General features: G+C 39.8%; 1 protein-coding gene across 1 annotated transcript in view; it reads right to left on the reverse strand.

Moving 5' to 3' along the window:
* LOC139149680 (polycystin-1-like protein 2) overlaps nucleotides 1–22110 on the reverse strand; it is a 38764-nt gene extending 16654 nt beyond the window's left edge. Inside the window, exons 1-14 of the mRNA XM_070721545.1 lie at nucleotides 21895–22110; nucleotides 17407–17461; nucleotides 16835–16987; nucleotides 14531–14680; nucleotides 13751–13879; nucleotides 12929–13285; nucleotides 11931–12266; nucleotides 10833–11180; nucleotides 9902–10313; nucleotides 7803–7984; nucleotides 7305–7475; nucleotides 6547–6794; nucleotides 6238–6408; nucleotides 4592–4633 (exon numbers count right to left, since the gene is read on the reverse strand). Of these exons, the coding sequence (XP_070577646.1) occupies nucleotides 4592–4633; nucleotides 6238–6408; nucleotides 6547–6794; nucleotides 7305–7475; nucleotides 7803–7984; nucleotides 9902–10313; nucleotides 10833–11180; nucleotides 11931–12266; nucleotides 12929–13285; nucleotides 13751–13879; nucleotides 14531–14680; nucleotides 16835–16987; nucleotides 17407–17461 (2754 nt within the window). The 5' untranslated portion in view covers nucleotides 21895–22110. The remainder of the gene's footprint in view (nucleotides 1–4591; nucleotides 4634–6237; nucleotides 6409–6546; nucleotides 6795–7304; nucleotides 7476–7802; nucleotides 7985–9901; nucleotides 10314–10832; nucleotides 11181–11930; nucleotides 12267–12928; nucleotides 13286–13750; nucleotides 13880–14530; nucleotides 14681–16834; nucleotides 16988–17406; nucleotides 17462–21894) is intronic.
* Nucleotides 22111–23060: the final 950 nt, after the last annotated feature.

Raw genomic sequence — 23060 nt, forward strand, 5'->3', positions numbered from 1 at the left:
CTTCCACTTGGTTCATGAAACACAAATCACATGTTCTATCTAAACGCGGGGTTTTGTTCCATCGTCCTGTCTCTATTTTAAGGGAATGAGCTGAGGTTCTGAATTTGCAGAGAGCTAATCTGAACACAGGTTTTTCAAGGTGTAATAAGTATGGTTCTAGGCAAAGTTCCTTCTTGAATGTGGAGTATAAATACAATCTGCTGGTATCTCTTAAATGCTCTGACCATTGCTGTATATCAATATCTTTACATCGTTGCTTAAATAATTTTAAAATCTTGCTTCATCGAGAACACCCTGGTTTTCCATACTTCTCCAAAGCCATAGCTTTGTAGTAGTAACTTGACATTTTTGCCCAAAAGTTATAACACTGTACATCTATTTTACTAATTTGGAATTCATAACATTTGAAAACTATTCTATTTTTATCCATTCTTAACAATCTCAGCCAATATTTGATGATTTTACAATACCTGTATACATACATGGAAACTCGACCTAGTTCACCCTTCATTGCACTTGTTGATGTATTACTGTATAATTTCAAAACCGAACGCATCACCTTGTTGTGGACTTTTTCAATATCTGGGGCTGGATGAAAACCCCAGATTTCCGAACAATAGTGTAAAATGGGAAGTATTTTGGCATCAAAAAGCTTAAGAGCAATATTAACTGGAAGAGTACCAAATTTACACAAAGAACTTGATAAACAAAAAAGCGCTCTACTAGCTTGCTCACTATGCCCTTTTGGGCTTGGAACCAAAGACCTGTCCACGAAAAAACTACACCTAAATAACTGTAAAAGAAGTAACTGATATCCTGTGCCCATTGTAAAACCATTTTTCATAGTTTTTTAAAGACCCTCCCCTTCTAAAGACAATAATTTTAGTTTTATCAATATTCACGGAAAGCTTCCACTTACAACAATATTCATGAAGCTGATTGAGAAGACGCTGTAATCCAATTCTTGATGAACTGACAAGAGTTAAGTCATCGGCGAACAACAAATAAATAATTTTTAGAATACCAATTTCAACCCCAGAGAACTGTTGTAAGAGTAAGACCAGTAAGACCAAGATGTTAATAAAAATAAACAAAACAAAAGAGGAGAGAGAACAGAACCTTGCTGGACGCCAAAACTACACCCAAACATGTCAGTTACACCCTTTGTAGTCATAACATATAATTTGAGCCCTTTAGACATTGAAGCAAGTACATCATAAATTTACATTTCATACCACACTTTAAAAGTTTGTAAAACATACAATAATGGTCAATGCGATCGAACGCCTTTTCAAAATCGATAAATGTACATAAAGTCGGCCTTTTCTGTGAGCTAAATAGTTGGATACAATGGTATGTAAAATAAAAATGTTATCAGCTGTAGAGAATGATTTGCGGAAACCCGCCTGCTCGTCAACAATTGGATAATTATCTTTTAACCACTTCTGTAGTCTATTTTCAACAATACCACAAAACATTTTACCCATTATGGGCAACAGTGTTATTCCCCTGTAGTTATTTGCACAATTTCTATCACCTTTCTTGTATATCGGAGTAATAACCCCTTCTACCATGCTGCTGGAAAATTGCCTGTCTCCAAGACGGCGTTAAAAAGCTTACAAATCATTTCTTTCACAGAAAGTGGACATTCTTTAAAAATACTTGCGGTTACACCATCTAATCCTGGTGCTTTGCCACACTTTAACTTCTTAATTGCTTGTTCTACTTCTTCAAGTGCAATTGGTGCATTCAAGATTTCCAATCCTTCTGTATCGACACTAAAGTCTAGGACACCTGTTCAAAACATCAACAAAATCTGTAACTTCATTATAAAAATGAGAAAAATTATCATTTACCATACCAGGTGTATTTAAGAGAGAGGAAAAGTAATTGAACCACTCATCCTTGTGAATACTAGCAGAAGGTGAAGGTGCTTTACCTTTTACAAGCGACCAGAAATGCTTTGTATTTGTTTCTATGGAAGCTGACAGTAATTTATCTAAATTACTCTGGTTGTGTTCTTCTTCTTTTGACTGACAATTTGTCTGTAGTCATTCTTATATTTCTTCAACTCTTTTAAATTGTCAACAGATCTGTTGTTCCTATAATGATTTAATTTTGAATTTACAATACGTTTAAACCTTTTACAATCACTGTCATACCATGAATTTGTTGACAAGTCTGTTTTCCCATGTGGTCTTCCACCATACCTATACATAACCTTCATAATATCAGCAGCAGATTTAATCATTGATAACAAACAATTTGCTGCTTGTTCAATATTGGTGTGGTTAATTAACGAGTTAAATTCTTCTTCTTGATGTCTTGCTTGAACAGAATCCCGATACTCCATAAACATTGATCTGTTATTAACATTCCAGGCATATTTAACAATACCACAGTCAACGTTGTTAACATGATCATCAATACCTAAGTCTGATGAAGCAAGCTCAGTGATTTCTTTTACTGGAGAGTACACATGAATATCAAAACACAACGGTTGATGGTCAGATTCAATCCTGTTATCTATATAGAAACTACAAAAAGTTGAGAAATTACTCGACTCTGTCAGCAAATAGTCAACGACACTATAACCAGAATTATTAACAAAGGTGAAATTTCCACTACCAGCATCTTTAAATAACCTACCGTTAACAATTCTGAGCTCTGTATTTTTACAAAACTGAAGAAAACTTCTGCCCGCATTATTGAGAACCATATCACTGGATATACGACTTGGTATAGGCGGGTCACTATTTGAAAAAATAACATCTTGGCAGACAAATTTCGCAACACTTTCGTCAGGGCAATCTATCTCATTTGCAGTACGTGCATTAAAATCACCACAGATATAGAAACGGGAATTTGGAAAGATACTACAAAACTGTGCATACTCTTGTTCAAGGATATCAAGTGTACACTCTGAATCAGTTGTTCCAACATCGTCTGGTGGATTATAAACAACTGCAAAAACAATGGCAGGGGTGTTATCAGTTGAATGGTTGTAAAAATGTAGCCACATGATATTGTAAGAAGTACTTGGAATTTGCTTAACATGTAATGGTAATGAATCACTATAGAAAACATTTATTCCTCCAGGATGCCTTCCATATTTTGAACGTTTTAATCCTGGTTTTGAAAGATTTAAAACCATGAATAGAGTGGCTTGAGTCTTTTCTTATCCAGGTCTCAGTTAAGAAAATTATATCAAAATTACACAGATAACAAATCAGATCTTGATCACAGAGTTTTGAAGAAAGACCATGGATATTCCAAAAAAGGCACCGTAGTTTAACAGGCAAACTGCGTGTATCAGTGTCAGAGTTCAAACTTTCCGGTGTAAAAATGTCTTGCTCATGTCTTCCGTAATTGTCAGGGCCTTGGCCTCCCTCTCAGCTGTTAATGGAGTCTGTTCTTGCCAACAAACGAATGTCATCGCGAGTACTGTCATAGACAAACGTATTACCATCTATTTTCAGCTTGTCAAATGAAAGAAATGCCCTCTTTCCTTGCGCTCTTGCGGCTTCGAGATGACGTCCGAGTTTTCTTCTTGTTTCTCTGACTTTGTATGTAAAGTCTTCGGATATTCGATATGCTGTACCCTTGAGCTGCTTTGCTGACTCATAGACTTCTTTTCGTTGCTGGTACCTGGAAAATTTCGCAATAATGGGTTGTGGGCGAGAACGAGCATTCGTTAGTCGATGGACTCTGTCAAATTCAATGGTGTCCCTTCGATACCAAGCTTATCTGTGATGAATTCTTTCACCTTGGCTTCCGACTGCTCCCACGTTTCATTTCCTTCTTGTTCAATACCTTTAAAAATTAAATTATCTCGTTTCATCTGGCCTTTTAGTCCATCTAGTTCACTGGTAAGCTGTCGTACCTCCTCTTCCATATGTTTGTTCTCATCAGCTAGTCGGGCCGTCTCCTCTCTTGTTTCTTTGAGTTCTTGTTGTACATCTCGAATATCGTTGGTCAGGTCGTCAATCTTTGCATGTAAATCAGTGGCCATCTTGTCCATCTTCCTGCACAGATCAGAATTTAGATTACGTAATTCTCGCATAATGTCAGCTAACTCGAAACTTTCACTTTCAACGCCAGCGAACGTACCTGTCAACGTAGTTTGGCGAGTTTGTCTTCTTTCGGTGTTTTGTTTGCCAGATGGATTTGGTCCTGGATTGCTTTCAACGTCACCAGCGACAAGAAGCATGCTCAGAACAAGTAGGCGCAGAACAAGGCACATGCTGCTACCATTGATTTGGACGTCACAATGGCTGACACCTGCTCTGCACGAACGCTGGTCAAACAAACCGATTCTTACGCGCCATGCCTCAGTAGAGACTCCCATTTCCAAAAGCACCTTTCCACAGCTACTACTTCACTTTAACAAAGTGCTGCAGCAGTTTGGCACCAAAAAGACTTCTCAAGATGCAAAAAATGCGTAAAGTTTTCGGAGGCGAAATGACACGAAGTTCACATTGCAAAACGCCCTCAGGACCTGACCTATTGTTGGAGTAAATTCCAAACATGATTTCCTTTATCGTGCGCGGGATTGGGATTCTATCAAAATATGGTAAAAAATATTACTCACCGATTTTCGCGCGTCCAATGCAGCTGCTGCTTCTTCTTCGGTCTGACAAAAAAATTCGATAAAAATATATATATTATGTACATGATATTGGGGTCATCTGAAATGATAACCATCATATGAATTTCCAACTTAAGCAATTATTTATGCGATTGATGGGATATTATCGATAGTGCCAATTTTGAACAACGTTCGTAGAAACTTTGAAGAATGTCCAGTTTTTTTACGTCATATATCTCCAGTTGTACTAGTAACTTGCATGTTTGCTTTCATGCTCTTTGCAGATCTTCCGGATTTGATTTTTGGTAACACCTGCCACTGGCAACGTGAGGATTTGAACTGTTTTTAGAATGAATAACGATTGCATACAGTGCAAGGTACTGTTTTCGTTCTTTTAAACCACGTATACCACATAATCGTAATTGGACATTTTAAGGTTGGACGTGCCTCGGAGACAGATATTCAGACTCTCAAACTTTTCCCATTCTCTTCTGACGTACCACTTGTGGGGGTTCATTTCAAAGCTCTTGGTGTAAGAAAACTTTTCACCGTCTCAGTGTTTCGAAAATTGAAAATTTTATTTTTCCCGTAGAGTTAACACAGGTATCAAATAGTAAAAGAGTGTTCTTGCAGTTCCGAATCAGGATCACGGGGAACTTCAGACCACAGTACGGTAGATGGAGTAAATATATAGATCAGGCGACACAGGAATAACGTTGCGCTCGAAACTTTATTTCCCCAGGTCAGCCTGATGGCTGCCTGGGGCAACTCTTAGCTCCGAGAGCCTGGGGATATGCTCACTCCAAGGCTCCCAAAGTCCGACTCTCAAAGTTACAATACTTTGTCGACAAGAAAACTTGCCAACGCTAGTTTCACAATGATTAATTCGTAGTATGTATGACACATGTCACAACATCATTGTTTTAAATCCAAGCTGTGAAAATATGAAAAGCGATACTTACAGCTACAGTTCTGATAAAAGTTCGTCTACAATGTCTTTCTATTGTCCAACCTTGCGTGAGACATTTCATGCATAATCATAGGAATTCACGATACATGAGGGTGCCAGGAATGGTGCTGCCATTGAATTTGAACACAGGAGAGACTTGCAAATGTAAATTTGCCGCCAATTTTGAAGAATTCACCTCCGGCAAATCGTGGAAATTTTAGCCCGGCAAATCGTGGAAATTTAGCCAAGTGGCGAAATGTTGAAATTTGGCGAATTACTAGAATGAAGATTTACAGTAACCGGTACAAATTATAGAAACATGACACAGGGATGGCGCCGATTTAAAAGTCAAATATCGGGAAATCTCAGGTAATGAATCTGTAGTACCAAATTTTGCACAGTGACCCCTTAATTTTATTTACATTTTGATTTTGTAAGAAAATGGTCGAAAGCTTTCATTCAGGAAAGTTTGAGCAAAAGTTTAAGTCTTTCACTGAGGAGGCGAATACTACCTTAATCACTATTTTTGTTCGAAATGCGATGACTTAATATAACAAAAGGGAATATTGGAATATGGTATTTTTTGCCCTTTCAAAGTCAGGAAATTATCCCTAAATAGTTCCAATTCTTATCAAATTTGAAGCAGATTTCTTCGATTGCACTTATATCACAAATTGTTGAACATTTTCTATCAACTCACCTTGTCTTCCGACGTATCAACATTCAAAACTGACGCGACAGTGACCACGAGAGAAACGGCAGCGTCCTTATTCCCTCCGGCCATGAGGTTGCCTAGCATACTGTCTTCTCCGCTCGTCAGATCCTGCAGTGAGCTCGTTAGGTCGTCACCGGTAAGAGAGGGAGGCTCCACCTTCATGAAAAAAGACAAAAGACGGCCGGTACAGTTACGTCATTGAGTCAAAATATTCCTGTATGCCAGTAAGATTATCGCTGGCAAAGATATTTACGAAATGTGAAAAAAATGGCATCCTGAACGCGTTGTCCTTACCGTAACAGTATGCGATTCCGACGCTTTGGAACCGAACGCGTCTTGAACTTCTACGGTAATATCAACTTCATAGTCAAAGCTCTTACTACCCATAGGAAGCATGAACGTGGTCGATGTGTCGGCCTTCGCGTAGATCAGTGACGTCAGCGAAGAACCTTTCGGCTTGGAATAGACGGCAAATCTCAGAGGTGTGTGGATGTCATCCCAGTTTTCACAGGCTACACTGAAATCAGTGTCGATAGCGTACCCTGCAAAATGTTCATATTATTTTTTTATTAAAGGGTGTTTTATTGGCAATAATAATGAGAGGTTACAATGTTTGTCCTGCATGTGTAATTTAACAGTTCTCATTAATCAGTTATTGGTAGTATTATACCGTTGGTACATTTTCAGCAATGCGTCTCTCGTTTTTCGTTGTAATTTCGTATTCTGCAGCTCTCATATCTGCGACAATGCAAACTTTTCTCGAGAGATTTATGACCCAACTCGTCTCTTGGACAAAAAGCAAACGTAAAAACATCGGAGAATAATTGCGCTAACTCAGACAGTGCGAGTTTCGTAGGCTGAAGCGGGGGAAATGATTATCGCTAAACAAAGTTCACATTCTTCTATGGATTGTCATACAGGTCAACGGAATTTTGGGATATTCTCAACTTTTCGAATTCCATTTCAGTTTTTCATCGAAAAGTAAAGGTCAAAAGTTCATGACGAGAAAGAGAATTACCAATGAAGCAATCCTTAATAATATGTGTTAATACCTGATGTTGGAGAAACGCTGCAGTTTCCACCGGCTGGGGGCGCATTCGTGATGAAGCCCCATGAGGTTTTGCCATACCCGCCATTTGTATCACTAATGTTTGCTCGGAGTTTGTAGAAACGGCCGGGTTCCAACTGTCCCGCGTTGATGTAAATAAAAGCCTTCGTAGTTCCTGTGTTTGTTAAAAAATAAAGATTCACAAACATGTGTCCGAGCTAATTTGGCACGTTAGCTGGCGCGGTCACGTGACACAGTAGGAAATCGATTCCGCCGATGGAGCCTGGAACCAATTGTGTAGTTTGTTGAGGTAAATTATTGATGCGCTTCTATAAACCCTTCATTGTTGCTGACAGCAAACGATGTTTGGGGAGAATTAACACAAACCTGGGTTAAACATTGGGAGCAAAACGACTGGAACAGTATAGAGTGGGTTAGGTCCACGGCATTTGTCATCATATCAGAACGATATGCAAGAAATGATCATGAGAAGCCAGCTTACCTGTACTGGTGAAGTCTTCACCCATCGACACAGATGAGAAGTCTCCAATTCCAAGCGTAGATGCGGTGTAATACAGAGTCCACTTGTATGTGAATTCTTCTCCGGGTTCGCAATTTGCGCACGCTGCCTCCGCAGACAACGCTTCGTCTGGACTGATAACCTCGTCGCAATTTGCCATACATCTGATAAAACATGAAATTCATAAAAAAAGATAAATCAACGAGTGATGATAATTTGTGAGCTTATATCTATACGTATATCTTTAAGTATGGGTGTGTGTGTGTGTGTGTGTGTGTGTGTATGTATGTATGTATGTATGTATGTATGTATGTATGTATGTATGTATGTATGTATGCATGCATGGGTTGGTTGATGGGTGGGTGGATTGATGGATGGACGGACGGGCAGACGGACGGATGGATGTATGTTATGTACAGACACAAGGGAACACGTGTTGATAACAATACACAGCACAATCCAAATCATTATTTTGTACACAATTTTGCAAATCTTGGTGTGTGTGTCCTCAGAATTTTCACCTCCGCTAAGGTGGAGTTGTACTGAAGTAAATGGAAAGAACTGAAAGAAGGGAGAAACCGACGATAGCGTGACAATAGGAGAAATTCAGTTTTTGGAGGGACTGTGTCGATGAATATATTCGTTGTCAGAAAATACAAAACAAAAATAAAACTGTATGCTTTCAGTATGAACGAACAGATGTCGTTGAAGGTATGTAGACAAACGTTTCCCACTACATTCAGTTGCATGGTCGCAACTGATCTACACTATACCACAGTCGTTTGGAGAGCTATTCAGCGCTGGGACTATTCGCCCCATAGACGACTATACAGAAGCGAGAAATATCCCAAGTCAGGAAATGAAATGGCTATTTCGTATAGGGATTGTGCCCCATGTCATCTTCGACGTTCGATTTTACCGTGAAAAGTAGCAAGTTCATCTATCATGTAACCGTCGACCGTTCCCTATTATTCTCAAAATTCATACCTGGTACTTGATTTGCTTCACAAACGCTCGTTTCGTGTGATTTGGGCCGAATTCGACGGACACGTCGCTAAAACATAAGGGTGAGCAACATTCCGGTCACCTTACAGTGGACGTTGGGCACCTCCACTTTACTGACATTAGCGCCGCGTACCCATGAGGGGTGACTGGAAGGTTGTTCATGCCTTATGTTTTGGCGACGTGTCTTCTGAACTCGGCCGAAAATCACACGAAAATTCATACCTGATACTTCATCTGCTTACAAAATGCTCATTTCCTGTGATTTTCGGCCGAGTTCGAGAGACACCTGGCCAAAACATAAGCGTGAGCAACATTCCAGTCATCCCCATGGGTAGGCGGCGCCAACGTCAGTAAAGTGGAGGCGGCGTACCCAAGAGGTGACCGGAATGTTGCTCACCCCCAGGTTTTGGCGAGGTGTCCGTTGAATTCGGCTGAAAATCACACGAAACAAGCGTTTTTTAATCAGATAAAGTATAAGGTATGAACCTTTAGAATGATAGGGAACGATCAACGGTTGCATGATAGATGAACTTGCTAATTTTCACAGTGAAATCGGACACGGAATGTGACATGGCGTGGTTTTTATAGCCATTCTGTTTCCAGACTTGGGGTATTTCTCGCTTCTGTATACTCGTCTATGGGGCGAATAGTCCCCGAGCTGAATAACTCTCGAGCGACTGTGACTATACTGGCAAGAATGCCACGCCATGGGGACACCTTTGGAGCCAGGGACACCTTTGAGGTCTTCACACACGTAGCTTCAAAATAGCGCACTCCAACCACCAGTGGTATGATTATTTGCGTTTCTCGGCCTGTTTCATTCATCTTAGGGTACTTCAAAAATCTCACATTCATAGATCTGATATACATAATCAATCATAGGCCAATACATAATCCATTTTGGGTCAGGCTTAACCGTAGAACTATATAATAAAGAACTTGACTTAAATCCAAGAACTTATACTGGGAAAGGCGAACAAGCTGGTATAAAATGCACACGCTCAGGCAAGTAACTAGTCACGAAAAGCAGGAACCGCCAAAAGTTACTGTCGTGATTGTACATCAGCGCAGCTTACCTGATTGACAGTTCGTAGTCGGTTGGCGGCGGCTCTGGCGTAGTGACAATAAGGCCCGTTACCCACTGGACGGTCAGAGCGAACCCCCCGAAAACGGTTCTGTCGTCGCTCACAAACTTGACCCATATTTTGCTCGACGGGGCCAGCCAATCTGGCGGCGCCTTCAGACCGGAACCCGACATCACTTCGGTGCTCTGGTTCGTCGCGTCTCCCCCGTAGCCGACGGTGACGGTGTCGACGTTCGCCTCGGTTTCGAAGTCGGAGAAGTGGGTCGCGAGTTTATCCCCGGCGGTGGTGAAGATGTACCACACACATTCCAAGTTAGTGCCGTAATTTGACGGATAGTTAGGGCTTATAAAGTCCCTCGTCTCCTTGTTCGGGTCGACAAAGTACCGACCGCCACATGTTACACCTACGATGTCAAAAAGACGTCTTATGTTACTTACTATCAATATTTTTGTCAAATAGTATGGGGAGGGGGGGGGGAGAAAAGAAGATGAAATACGATTCTGAGCATCTCCTGAAGACAAGAACTACAACAATGATGCATCGTTGTCATTTTGTAAAGGACCAGTAGCTGTAACTGTATTTTTTTTCCACTACTTTTGTTTTTGATATCAAGCAAGTTTCTCTTTCAACTCACCGAAGCGTGTTAAGACAAACTGTATTCAGCTATAGTCAATTTTTGTACATGTGTTGACCGCAAAATTTGTCGACAAGTGAATTCTGGTCCGGACTAGAATTCAAAGTGAACAATAACAGCGCTTTATGGAGCTTTCTCGAGCTAGTCTGACAAGTTTCCTTTGAAATGTTAGTATTTCTGTTCAAACTGAGGTATAGCCAATCATAAAAGAATGAAATACTGTAAAGATACGCGCACAAACAATTTAAAGATACGCGCACAAACAAAAGTGTGCTTCAGGACACATACTTTCAACGGTGAACATCCACCCCGTGGTAAGATCTGACAGCGACGCCGTGATCCACCTGACCCAGATCTCGTGACCCGTCGCCGTCCAGTCGTACGGCAGGGTGTCGTTGCTGGAATGGTTGAATGCTATCTGCGACGTGTCGTAGTAGAGGCCCTCTCCGACGTAGATAATGTCCTGATCCTCATCCCATGAACTGAAGTTCTGAAACTGTACCACCAGTAGCTTGTTCGCTGTCGCTGCCGTTATGTGCCACTCGCAGTCAGCGTTGTCCTTGCCCTTGAGGTCGGGAGACGAAAACGTTCGCAGGGTTCCCGAGTCGACAACGTAGTAGCCTCCGCACTCCAATGCTGGACAAGAAATGGAATCACGGAATGGTGAGATTTTGATGCTTTTGGGATAGATTTAGAGTATTGAACGACTATTTTGAGAACGTGAAGGTGAGGGGGTGGGCTCACCTCGAATTGGGTACAAGTGTACCCTGGTGAGCTTGAATGACAGAGTTATATACAAAATACAATTTTCGTTACATAGAGGTTAAAAGTCTACACATTGGTAAAAATAATGGCCTCAAAACTCTACATTTTCTACAATACGGTGGTCAAAATCGAGCTTGAAGCATAACCTTAAGTCAAAAATCTACTTTTTATCACTATTTTCTTGGTCAAAAGTCTACATGAGGCGAAAGGGGGTTAAAACCAAGGTACATAATGTGTGTGGCCTTCCTTTGGCAGCGTCCCCACTCCCATCCCGGCTCGAATCACTGAATTTTGCGCAACGAATTGCATTTCACGGTTATTCTTCGACTGAAAAATTTAGCAAGAGACTCGGTGGAGGTGGCGGAGTGTTCATACACGGCTGAAGTTTCAGTGTCGGATATTCTATGAATCATAAATTGTGTTCAAATGTGTGTATTCCCCACCCTGCTCTTTTTAGGGAGTTTAATCTTTCTCACAATTCCAAAGTTTCTCACGTGCTTTTTCAACGAACTTGGGAGTTCTGGGTCGATATTACAGTAACAAAGGTAATCTGAAACTCAGCTCACAGCAGAACTCACTCGTTCGTGAAAGTCGTAAAATAGATAACTAGCACATCTTTACCTTCGATCACGACATGCCATTTGCCGCCACCTGTCAGGCGCGCGCTGTTCCACTGTATCCACATTCCCTGCATGCCTGTCGTTTGATTATCCGGCAGCGAGGAGCCCGACACGTCCAAGAACACCGTCGTCGTATCGAACGGATTCGTCTCTTCCCCGAAGGAGAGGGCGTCGCCGCTGTCGATATCGACGTTAGCGAAGAGGATGGCCAGGTAGTACTTGGAGGCAGTCGTGATGTACCAAGCGCAGTATTGGTCCCCGTCGTAGTTGTTGGGATAGTTCGGGTGATTGACGTCGTACGACTCGCCTGCCGTCAGCGTCACATTACCACCACAAGCTGGAAGAGTATCGAGTATTTTAATAGTACGACCAACCGTCAGTCGTCTTTCGATAAAAATATATTGATAATATCATCACTTCGGTGAAAATGTCGTCACTGACCTCAAAAAGTACATCACAGACTGTAGTTTCTCTTTTGTCTTTGACAGTATATGACTATTTTATAGTTTTGGCGATGCCAGTGAATTTGTAGATGTAGAAAACACCTTGGGCCACAATGCTCGATAATCGGATACATTATCAGTAATAATCTGAGGCCATGACGTCACAAAATTCACAGGTATTGACAAAGCTATAATATAATTCTGTTTTATTGATACTGCATTTGCAGCGCTCTTCCAATTCCTCAAATTTCGGCATGCATGAATAGACGAAAATATCATAATCATGTTTCGAACAACTGAACACGGAAATGTTAATCCAAAGCCTACGAACAGTAAATTATAGATATTGTGTAATACACCGATTGATGGCTTGGTGTTAATTAAGTTACTAATGGTGAGATAGATAGATAGATAGATATAAAGATAGATAGATAGATAGATAGATAGATAGATAGATAGATAGATAGATAGATAGATAGATAGATAGATAGATGGATAGATGGATAGATAGACAGATAATAAACATATCGATTCAATAAAAAGGATAATTGGTTACCTGAATTATAATTTGTACACTCAGTCTCAGGAAACATGGTGCAGTTGATATTTGTCACGTTGTAGGTTACCGTCGTCGCAAATTGTGTGCACTGCGACTGTATACGTTCGCAGAGAGAACGGCATGGCGGGAAGTTGATGGTGCTGTCGGATGGCGAACAGTAAGGCGAATAAAGCGCACAGAGGAAGAAGGACATATCCTCGGAACAGTCAAAGAATGACGCCGTTGTCGCGTCTTGGACAAACGTCGCTACATCGCTCTGTGTCTGGGCAAAGTGGTTTGGATACATGGCATCTTCATAAGGCAGTACGGCTTTGCACGAATCGGTTGTCATAGCGTCACAGCTCAGATACATACCTTTCAAAAAAAGGGAAAAGGGCGTTTAAACCTTCATGTACATCAAAGACTAGCTATCACAACAGGCAATTCCGATCTAAGCTCCTCAGAAGAGCAAATATTGTGAACATCTTCGATAAAAATAGTTTACATGTAAAGACGTGGCTATAGACAGAATATTTGACTTTCATATTCCAGTACCCTTGTAGGTAGTTTTAGAGCGACGTCTTTGAATATAAGCTTATAGACATACGTAGAAACTCGATCTGTTTGAGACGTTTTAACAGCGTGACAATTTTAAAAGTAACTTTTTGATATCTATCTAGTCACTTAACAATAATCATATAGTTGTCCTTGAAATAATTGTAGAAAAAGTAATGTTTTGTTCTCTCCGTCTTAAAGTGAACACTTCTGGTAACTTTAGGCAATTAATCTATTCGATCGTATATGGTATGAGAATACTGTTTATAGAAACAGACAACTCACCGAGTGAGCAGTTCGCAGGTTCATCCAACCCGTCGATGCAATCATTGACGCCATCGCAGAACCGGAGGTTACTGACACAGCCACCGTACTCCTGGTAAGTACAGGCCATCTCGTGAAAAGAACAGTCCACTGTGAAAATATGAAATGGTTACTTGTCAGAAATTACATTTGTAAGTTGCATTAACTATGTGACTTGCGATGAAGAGAAATTTAAAGAGATGTGTTAAAAGATTTGTACACTAATAAATGCAAACCGACTGGCAAAGCTTCCCAATATACGTGACTGTTTTCTAATCAATCTTTTCGGATTTTACACCAAACATACATGTTACGTTTAATTGAATTGAATGGCGCCTTTTTCAAAATGACCATTATTCGTGCCTTATCAAAATCTTGAACATTTATTTCATCAAACTTAGTATTCTTACTGACTTAGTTCGCCGTTTGCTTCAGTTCTGTACACCTTGCTGTCCGTTTTTTTTCTTGAACAAATTGGTATGGTAGTGTAAACAATAAATGATTCAGATGGCATTGGCGATTTTACGTTCAAAATAAATACAACATTTTTGACGATAAACTTCCTGTCAACGTAACTTTGCTCTCCCGCCAATTCCATGGCGATTTTACTAAAAATCCCTAATAGCCCAAATTCATATTCGTGTCTAACATTTAATGAATATATAAGCTTATTGACATTGCATTTGCACACTATCACCCAAAATTATACCCAGATTAAGTTTCCATACCCTGTGTTCACCGTTAGAGATCAGAATCACCCACCTTCAACGCATTCGGCCTGCTCGACGGTTGTGTCATGGCTATCAATGCAGTTACTTCCATCACAGAATAACGCCGATAAGATGCAGTCATCATCTCCACAAGGAAACTCGTATGCGTCACAGATTAACCAGCTATCAAACGTGATTACCACTGCAAACGAAGTCAGTCAATATTTAATATTGGCATGGAAATCATTTTCATCATTATTGTATGGGACAGGAATGAAAAGATAAGAATGTTAATGTCATGAGGGGCAGGTATGCTGACAATCGCCGTTACTCGAACAAAAATTTAGGAATATGGTAAACATTAGAAAGACATATATCCACCTTGCCCGTTTGTAATCTATTTGAACAACTTTCCAGCGGGTATAAAATGTTCAAGCGGCAAGAAAAATCGCGATTTATGGATATAAATTATGATAACAAGCATGAGCGTGGCTTTTCCCACTTTTCAATAGTAAAACTAATATTTTGAGGTTTTGTTCATCAGGCTTCAAAGGCCAACACAGAACACAGGTGCAAAATGTAGCTTATGGAGCCAGTCTTTTTATGGCGACAGGAAATTACAAGGATAGGTTCATGCACGAACCACTTATGAAACTTCAATTTCCTAGTTTTACAGTGAACTTCAGTCAGCGAAGTTTGGCATATCTTGCCGTGGATGTCTTTCGAATGCATTGCCAAAATGTTTTTTCTGTAAAAGTTTAAAATTTGCATATAATAGTAATAATGGCGGAAAATGCCTTTAAGGCCTAGCTTTTTCAACCCTTTTAGATATTCAAAATGTTGATATTAATTTAGTACCAAAATATGCGAGATGACTCGTGATTTTTATTCTCGATTTGGAAAGGGGAAAGATCGAGTAAAAATTTCAAGTCTTTCGATACGCGTACTGCCTTAAAGCCCCAATCTGTAATAAACCGATCTCAAAATATCCTCAGTTTTCCATGAGTTTTCCTTGAATAAGACCAATTAATGACTGAAAAAGTGTATAACGCTGCCATAAGTATCGAAAGTGACATGCAATTCAAACATTTGAACATCACTATAGATTCCCCGCCATTTTCAAAAACTAATCATATGACAGAGAAAATAAGGAATACAACAACAAAATGCTGGTCATCGTGTGTTGTGCATTCAAGTAAATTGCATCATGCTTGTTTATGGTATGATCACGATGTCTATGTGCAGGAAATACTGTTTTCTCTATTTTTCCGTGGGGTGCCATTTTATGAGTCAGGCGCCCATTTATTATTCAGCCTGTTAAAACGTGTTGGCATGACCCAAATCGGTGAGTAGTGATACTTCTATACACGTCCTCCAGTTGGCTCATTTACAAGAACCAACTGTGGTTTGAAAATAAAATCATGAAAATAATGCATAAAATTGGCTGCTATTGGGGCTTTAATTTAATGACAACACAATCCATCATACACAACGTAAGGCTATAATTGTTATGTTTCGGTCCTACAATGAATCGTTGCTTCACAGACAATGACTAAGTATCTATATGAGATACGTTGATACATCAGGCTTGGTGAAATATGCTCCTCTCTGGGTGAAGATTTCACCTTCAGCTTTCCCCTGTGACATTACAACGAAGCACATAGTAGTTACAAGTCTAATGCCAGTCGGGGTATACTCAAAATTCAGTTTTAAAAAGCGATATACGGCCGAACTTTCCAAGAATCACTGCAACGACTCCGGGAAAATCGTCCATGTCATGAATGAGTGCGTTGTTTAAGTTCAATGCTGAGAACAAAAACATGCCTCCTCAGAACCAACCTCATGAACTCAAATTAAACCAAGTATGGTTCACCTTCACAGTACAGAACGCCCAAAAATTACTTGTTTTGTTCTCGAGCAGCCTTTATAAACAGGCCCTCAGGACGTGGTCTTGACAACTAGAAAGTAGTTTTTACCTGTCAGCACTGGTTAACCTGTTCTGCCTGCAAGCCGGGTTGGCAGCAGGTTTTGGTGACTACACTTGGCGTGCTTACGAGACAGTCATAGCTGATCAAATCATGTGAACTTGACAGAATGGTGTCGATAAGTCAGCAACTTGCCTTCTAAAGGACTATCAGCACAACAGTGTTATACTCAAACGCACTTGTATGCTTTTACGGATCAAAGCAAAGACCCCGTCTTTCTGACTTTCTTTAGTACGGTGATGAGTGTTAGGTATGTTCTTGAGACAGAGTCTACTTTTCAGAAGATCTTTCAACCGATTACACATAGGCAACAGATCTAGACACACAAAACCTTAGAAAAAGTCAGCACATAATTGCAAAAGTGTTCCTACCGTTCGAACAGTCAAGGACACTCTCAATGCCGTCGGCGCAGTCCGGCGTGCTGGCAGATTCACAGTACAGCAGTGAAAACTCACACTGGGCATTGGTGCAGGAAAACTCGTAAGATGTGCAACCACCCCAAGAACTCGGCCAGCTCTCGTAGTCTAAAAAATAGAAGAAACTACCAATGCATACAGAGCCCACCAAAGGAAAATATCTGACAATAATTGCGATTGTTCACAGCATGGCTTCCATTACCATATCGGTTTTTTTATTTTTGTTCGTATGTTTTTGTTATTTATGAAAAATGTAAAAAATTTAATAAATATCACACTTGATTTGTAACGAACGCTGCTGAATCCGTGTTTTGACGTCCTCTGTTTTTGAATGGTTTCCGGAGAGGAGATCTCAAACATCATGAAAACGACTCTCATGATGCAATCTTACCATGTCAGTGATACAAACTTTAGGAAACAAGTGTCAGGAACGGTGCTGCATAGGGTAATCGATGTCCGTTAATTTGTTTGCTGGGATAATTGATTAAACCAAAAGACAAGATTCATTTTACGTGTCACGTGCTTACCCTGTGTTCGGACGAATGACAAGCCGAGGAATATCAGCACAGGTAGCCAGGTCATCTGTAAATAATAGATAATTACCGTGGGTTAATTCAAATATTCAAATTCGTAATCTAGAATCTATGGATTCTCTGCAGGGAAATCAACATGTAGAATGAATGTGTGTTTGTTTGTTTGTTTGTTTGTTTGTTTGTTTGTTTGTTTAGAACGCTTTTGCGTTCGCGCAGAAATTCTTGTACATTGCGTGCATATACATATGTGCTGTGAGTACGTATTTCCCTAAAAAGCCTATCAGTGAAGTCATCGTTCAGTATGTGGTATTACATCTGTTATCATTCGATGTTTTTATGGTATCAATTATATTTGCCGGTATTTGTGAAAAAAATGTTGATGACGATGATGATGATAACGACGACGACGATGACGATGATGATGATGATGATGATGATGATGATGATGATGATGATGATGATGATGATTAACACAACCACCGCCGCCGCCGCCACATCACCATCGCATCATCGTCATCATCATCATCATCATCATCATCATCATCATCATCATCATCATCATCATCATCATCATCATCATCATCATCATGATGGTGTGAAGGTGGCGATGGTGATACATGTACATGTAATGACAATGAAGACATCTACGATTTTCCCCCTGTGGGTCTCGACATCACAAGTCGCATGGTGCTCAGAGTAATTTTGAACTCTCCCCGCCTTTCGACTCAAAAATTAAGGTTTTGCCGTTTACAGTTATCCAGTAAAGAAACAATAAGCCTTATTGACAGTGGTTGAATTCCAGAATTGTAGCCGCAATCGAAAATTAGTGTTATCGATTGTCAACTTCGGAATCTGGAAGACCATTGAAGGCATGTTTTTTGAGCTCTACGAACATCTCAACAAGAAATACTGTAAAACCAGCGTGAACGACGTAAGCAGCCAAACTTTACTACGTGCAGGGATCCAAGGATTTTTCCGAGGCTGTAGCACAGAGAGTGTACGTAGTACAATAGCGAAGTGTTGGATCTATAAAAACAGGATGCTGTTTACGTAAACAACCTCTTGAAAAATTTACATAGTGTGTAGAATGTGACTAGCTAGCTAGATAGACGATCACCATTGAGTGGAATTATCGATCGACGTTTGAGTATGTGCTACGTAATAAAGTTTTAAGAATGGAGAGCAGATCAAGATATCGGTTTTCATTGAATTGTGTAGTGTAACACTTTAAAGTATGTGAAAAGATTAAGTGTGGAAGACACGAGGATGGATAATTTGGGTTTTCCTGGGGAATGTACGATAATACGATGTAAATAAGAAAGAGAAAATCATCTTCCGTGGTTGTACCTTTGGTATTTTCACTCTTCATTCTCTTTTATTTTGTATTGTGTATTCTCGTTATCTTAAGTTTTACAAAGATATTTTTTTTTCAAAATTTGCAACTGTTTCCGGTTTTCTACCTCCAGTGCATACTCGATCTCCCAGCACGCCTGTTTCTATGTCACATAAGTCGCTGTTCAAGATGCCTCATAGAACGTCTAGTAATCTTGAACAAACCCGAGAGACACAGCCCTCTCCCCGCTCAAACACTTTTAGCATTATCGACGGACGTTCCAGAACATTCCTCGACATCTTGTATTTTTGTCATCTTTCTCTCGAAGTTCTTCTGTCTATCACGTGACTGCCAATCACAGAGCATTTCTGTTAACTTCCGTGTATTATCGCTCTGGAAACGAAAGTTTTGTTCCTCTTTGTAACCCAAAACAATCTTCGATCCCCCAACCCCCATTTTCATTGCTATGTCAACCTCATCACAGTCCTCACCTCCCGTCCTCGATTCACGTTTTCAATTCTGCTCTCCTCTCTATTCACATTATCCTGTACCATCAATTCATTTAAACCCGCTGGATCCCATCTATAAAAATGTTACCATATTCGCTAATATTCATGGAATGTGCTTCTGTAGCATATTATTCTCCTTTTTTCAAATCAATTCCATGACTTAATCAAACCTTTGATTTGTTAGAATAATACTTTCTCTGTGATTTACATGTACAACGCAGCGTAAGCCTTCTTTTGAACAGTCGAACGCCACAACGTCAGCAAAATATATGATGATTTTGCGTCCCTCGTCCGCATCTCATCCTATCGCACTGTAACATTTTTCCAGTTTTCTAAGCAAACGAAAATGTAGAAATAAAGCATTGCTACCGTTTCGTTTGAGTGATGTTGCAGGAAATATATTTTGTTAGGTTTTCCCCTTATACTCAACGGTACCGAACGCTTACATGAATATGGTTGAATATTGAAACGTCTGTAACCCTTTGAGCGCAAAAGTCAATTTTTGTCACAGTGTGAAATATAGCCCAGGTAATTTTCTTTTCAAATCTTGACATTTTTTTGTATTTTTCTTACAAAATTTTGTTCACAAATCGAAGTCATTGAAGAGTAATATCAATTTAGTACAAAATTACAGAAGTACAGAAAAAATCTTAAAAATAGGGAAAATTTTGCATCAAAATTTTGGAGGAAAAATTACGGTACTCGAAGGGGTAAACAGCATACTGAATTGGTCAGTCACATTGGCTTGGATAAAGAATTTAAACATCACTTGTCCAATGTTTTCCTCGGGAAAGATTAGGCCTGTTTCGTTCAGTTACTAATGAAATAATTTAAATGAGGATGTCGCGTGTTGGTATTAGAAAGTATGAGGCATTGCCAACACGGCAGGTAAAGTAGCTAGCAATAACACTGACACAAAAATCGAATTTTTAGAAATCGGAATGGGGACAATTTTATCCAGTAACGTGTTTTATTTTGATCAGAATCAGACGCACTTTGACAAAACCATTCTTAAATGTATATTCAAACTCGTTATCTTTTAATTATCTTCATTGTGCTTCAGTAAATAAAAAGGGGCAAATCTTGAAATGACGGGTAAATGAAGATATGCGGAAACCACAGACATACTGCGAGACATACTATTGGCCCTATTTTCCACCTACTTCCATCTTCGCTGTCAGCGTGTATGATTGACAGTTCTCAAATCCGTCCGTCACTCATCGTCTTATCTGACGTCTTGGTGCAGTTACTTCTTTGGGGACTAAAAATGCGCCACCTATTTTACCCTTGCACTCCCTCCGGAAAGTCGATGTCTTTGTCATGGGTCTTTTATTTTAGCTTGAGTATTTTAACGTTTTTTGGAAGTAAGATATTCAGCATGAGATGCGGAAACCGTTTTTCCAAATTAGTAGTGAACTGTAAGTCGGAAACAGGAGCACTGAAGTTAATCTAACCTAAGGTAGTATGCGCCTTCGAAAGTGAAAAACTTAAACTTTTGCGTACTTTCTCCAATGAATCTTTCAATCATTCTCTTTCAAAATAAAGAGTGAAATTTGGGGTCACCGAGCAAATATTGGTACTAGAGATAATAAGTTACCAAGGTTTACCGATACTTTAAATTTAAATTCAAAATGGCCGCCATCCCTGTGTTAACTCTATAGAGAAAAATAAAGTTTTCTGAATTTCGAAAAAGCAAGCCGTTGAAATTTTTTCTTACACCAAGAGCTTTAAAATGAGCCCCCACAAGTGGTAGATCAGAAAAGAATTGTAAAAGTTTGAGAGTTCGACTATCTGTCTCCGAGACGCATTCGACTTTAATTTCACGAGTAACGTTGTCTGTTTAGATATGCGAGAAATTACCCTGTTTTAAGATTAAGAATTTTCTTGCCTTCTGCAATTTCCTCATCTTTCAGTTTTCATAATGACGAGAAAGACCTGACATAACGCACGTTAGGGGGGGGGGGGCAGAGAGCCCACATTGTTATGTAATACCTAACCTGTTTTTTGTTTTCAACGAAATTTGGCCATGTTTGATCAGCCAAACCGTTTGAGTACCGAAAAAAAATTACTTGCACACATGTCACATTTGATTTCGTTCAAATTTTGCATTCACGGTGGCAAATATTCAAGACCTAAGGTATTCAATACTCGTCAACATTCTTAGGCATATGATTCAATTATATTTTCTATCAGTCTTTATACAGGCTGAGGGTTCTACTTCGCATTCCGACAAGTTTTTTTCCTCCAGTATCTTTCCGACACTTCTAAATATGTCGGAACGCTATAGTGTACTACGGCATGTGATATGCTGTATTGTGACATAGTGTATAGTTTATTTTGCCACAGTCTTTTAGTTTTACATGTCCGGGCCCACAGGTTACGAAATAGGCATCGATGATGTAATTATCCAGTGTACTGAGCGAAACTTCCCGCGGGTGCAGGAAAATCGTATATTGAAACTTCTCGGTGTTAATGGTTTCACGTGTACGAACCTGAAATCGCGAATTATTCTTTAACTGACAATAACACTCTATACATGTGTCTTAAAGTTCTGAATCATGCAACATACTTGAACTAAATGGCACTGGGAACACAACTTGCAATGACGCACGCGAGATGTAGCGTGGGTACTGTACTTACCTTTAGAAATACCGAAACGCATAACTTTCACGGAGAAAAAGGCGCCGCTGTCATTGTCCCATCACCCGGCAACTCAGTGCCGTCGATTCATGGAATTTCACAACGGAAAGAGACGAAATAAATATTTGGATTCCTCGATAACTTCGCTGTGTAATCCAGAATTGTTGCTCACTATTCCAACTGTGGCTGTTACTTGTTGAAAATTCTCGAAAACTGTTAAAGCTTACTTTTCAGTGTCATTAACAAAACATTAACTCCCTGTCAATTAGTTATGAATAGCTTTCTTTAGGTAAATGCGGCCCCCCGCGTATTCCGGTTGGTTGAGGGGGAGAAGATCGATACTACAGTATCGAATTTTCGTCTATTTATAGGCGGATATAAAGCGATTAACTACCAAGTACAAAGTGCAAAAATATAAGTAACAATAAACATATCATGCAGGGTGATGCTGTTCACATTCTCACCAAGTTCAGCTTGATTTAGACTTTTAAAGCGACTTTTCACGCTCTTCGGCACTTTCTCGGCCTTAAAAACACCCCCTCTACCAGCGAGTAGGTTGTGTATGTGCTCGTATCCAAAGAACACACGACAAATCGATAAAATCGATTCACATAACGGTATGTTCTTCCTCAGCTTGTTGAGAACTGCAGCCTCACTCGCACAGCAACCTTGTCCGTTTCGCTGGTCGATCGATGAGATCGAACAGACCGATATTACAGACAAATAACATGTAATCTTGTAAGAATGCTTAAATTGAAGACTGGTTAATGGCTATTACCTCACTTATCGATGAGGGTGGCTCTTAACTCGTCATGTAAAAGTGCCACTTTCCCCGACAGGACTGTTTCTACTATGATATACGTTGACGTTTCTGTTTGCCATAATTTCTATGTGTCCCATCATTAAAGTGTTTTCTTTCATAAACTTTAAGGTATAAATGTACCATATCTCAAATTCAATGGCCAATGACACTGAATTTGCGAAAACTCAAAGTCTACAAATTATTAATGTTGGGAGGGAGGTACTATGGAAATGAGCTGCATTAGGGGAAAATGACGTAGAATCCCTCTCTGACGTCGACTGGTTATGCAAAGTCAGAGATAGGCCTACCAGTAAATTTAAATCACGCATTTCACTCTTTCGTTCAGTCACTAGGACCACACCGT

Source organism: Ptychodera flava, chromosome 14 (assembly GCF_041260155.1).
Source record: "Ptychodera flava strain L36383 chromosome 14, AS_Pfla_20210202, whole genome shotgun sequence".
Lineage (NCBI taxonomy): Eukaryota > Metazoa > Hemichordata > Enteropneusta > Ptychoderidae > Ptychodera > Ptychodera flava.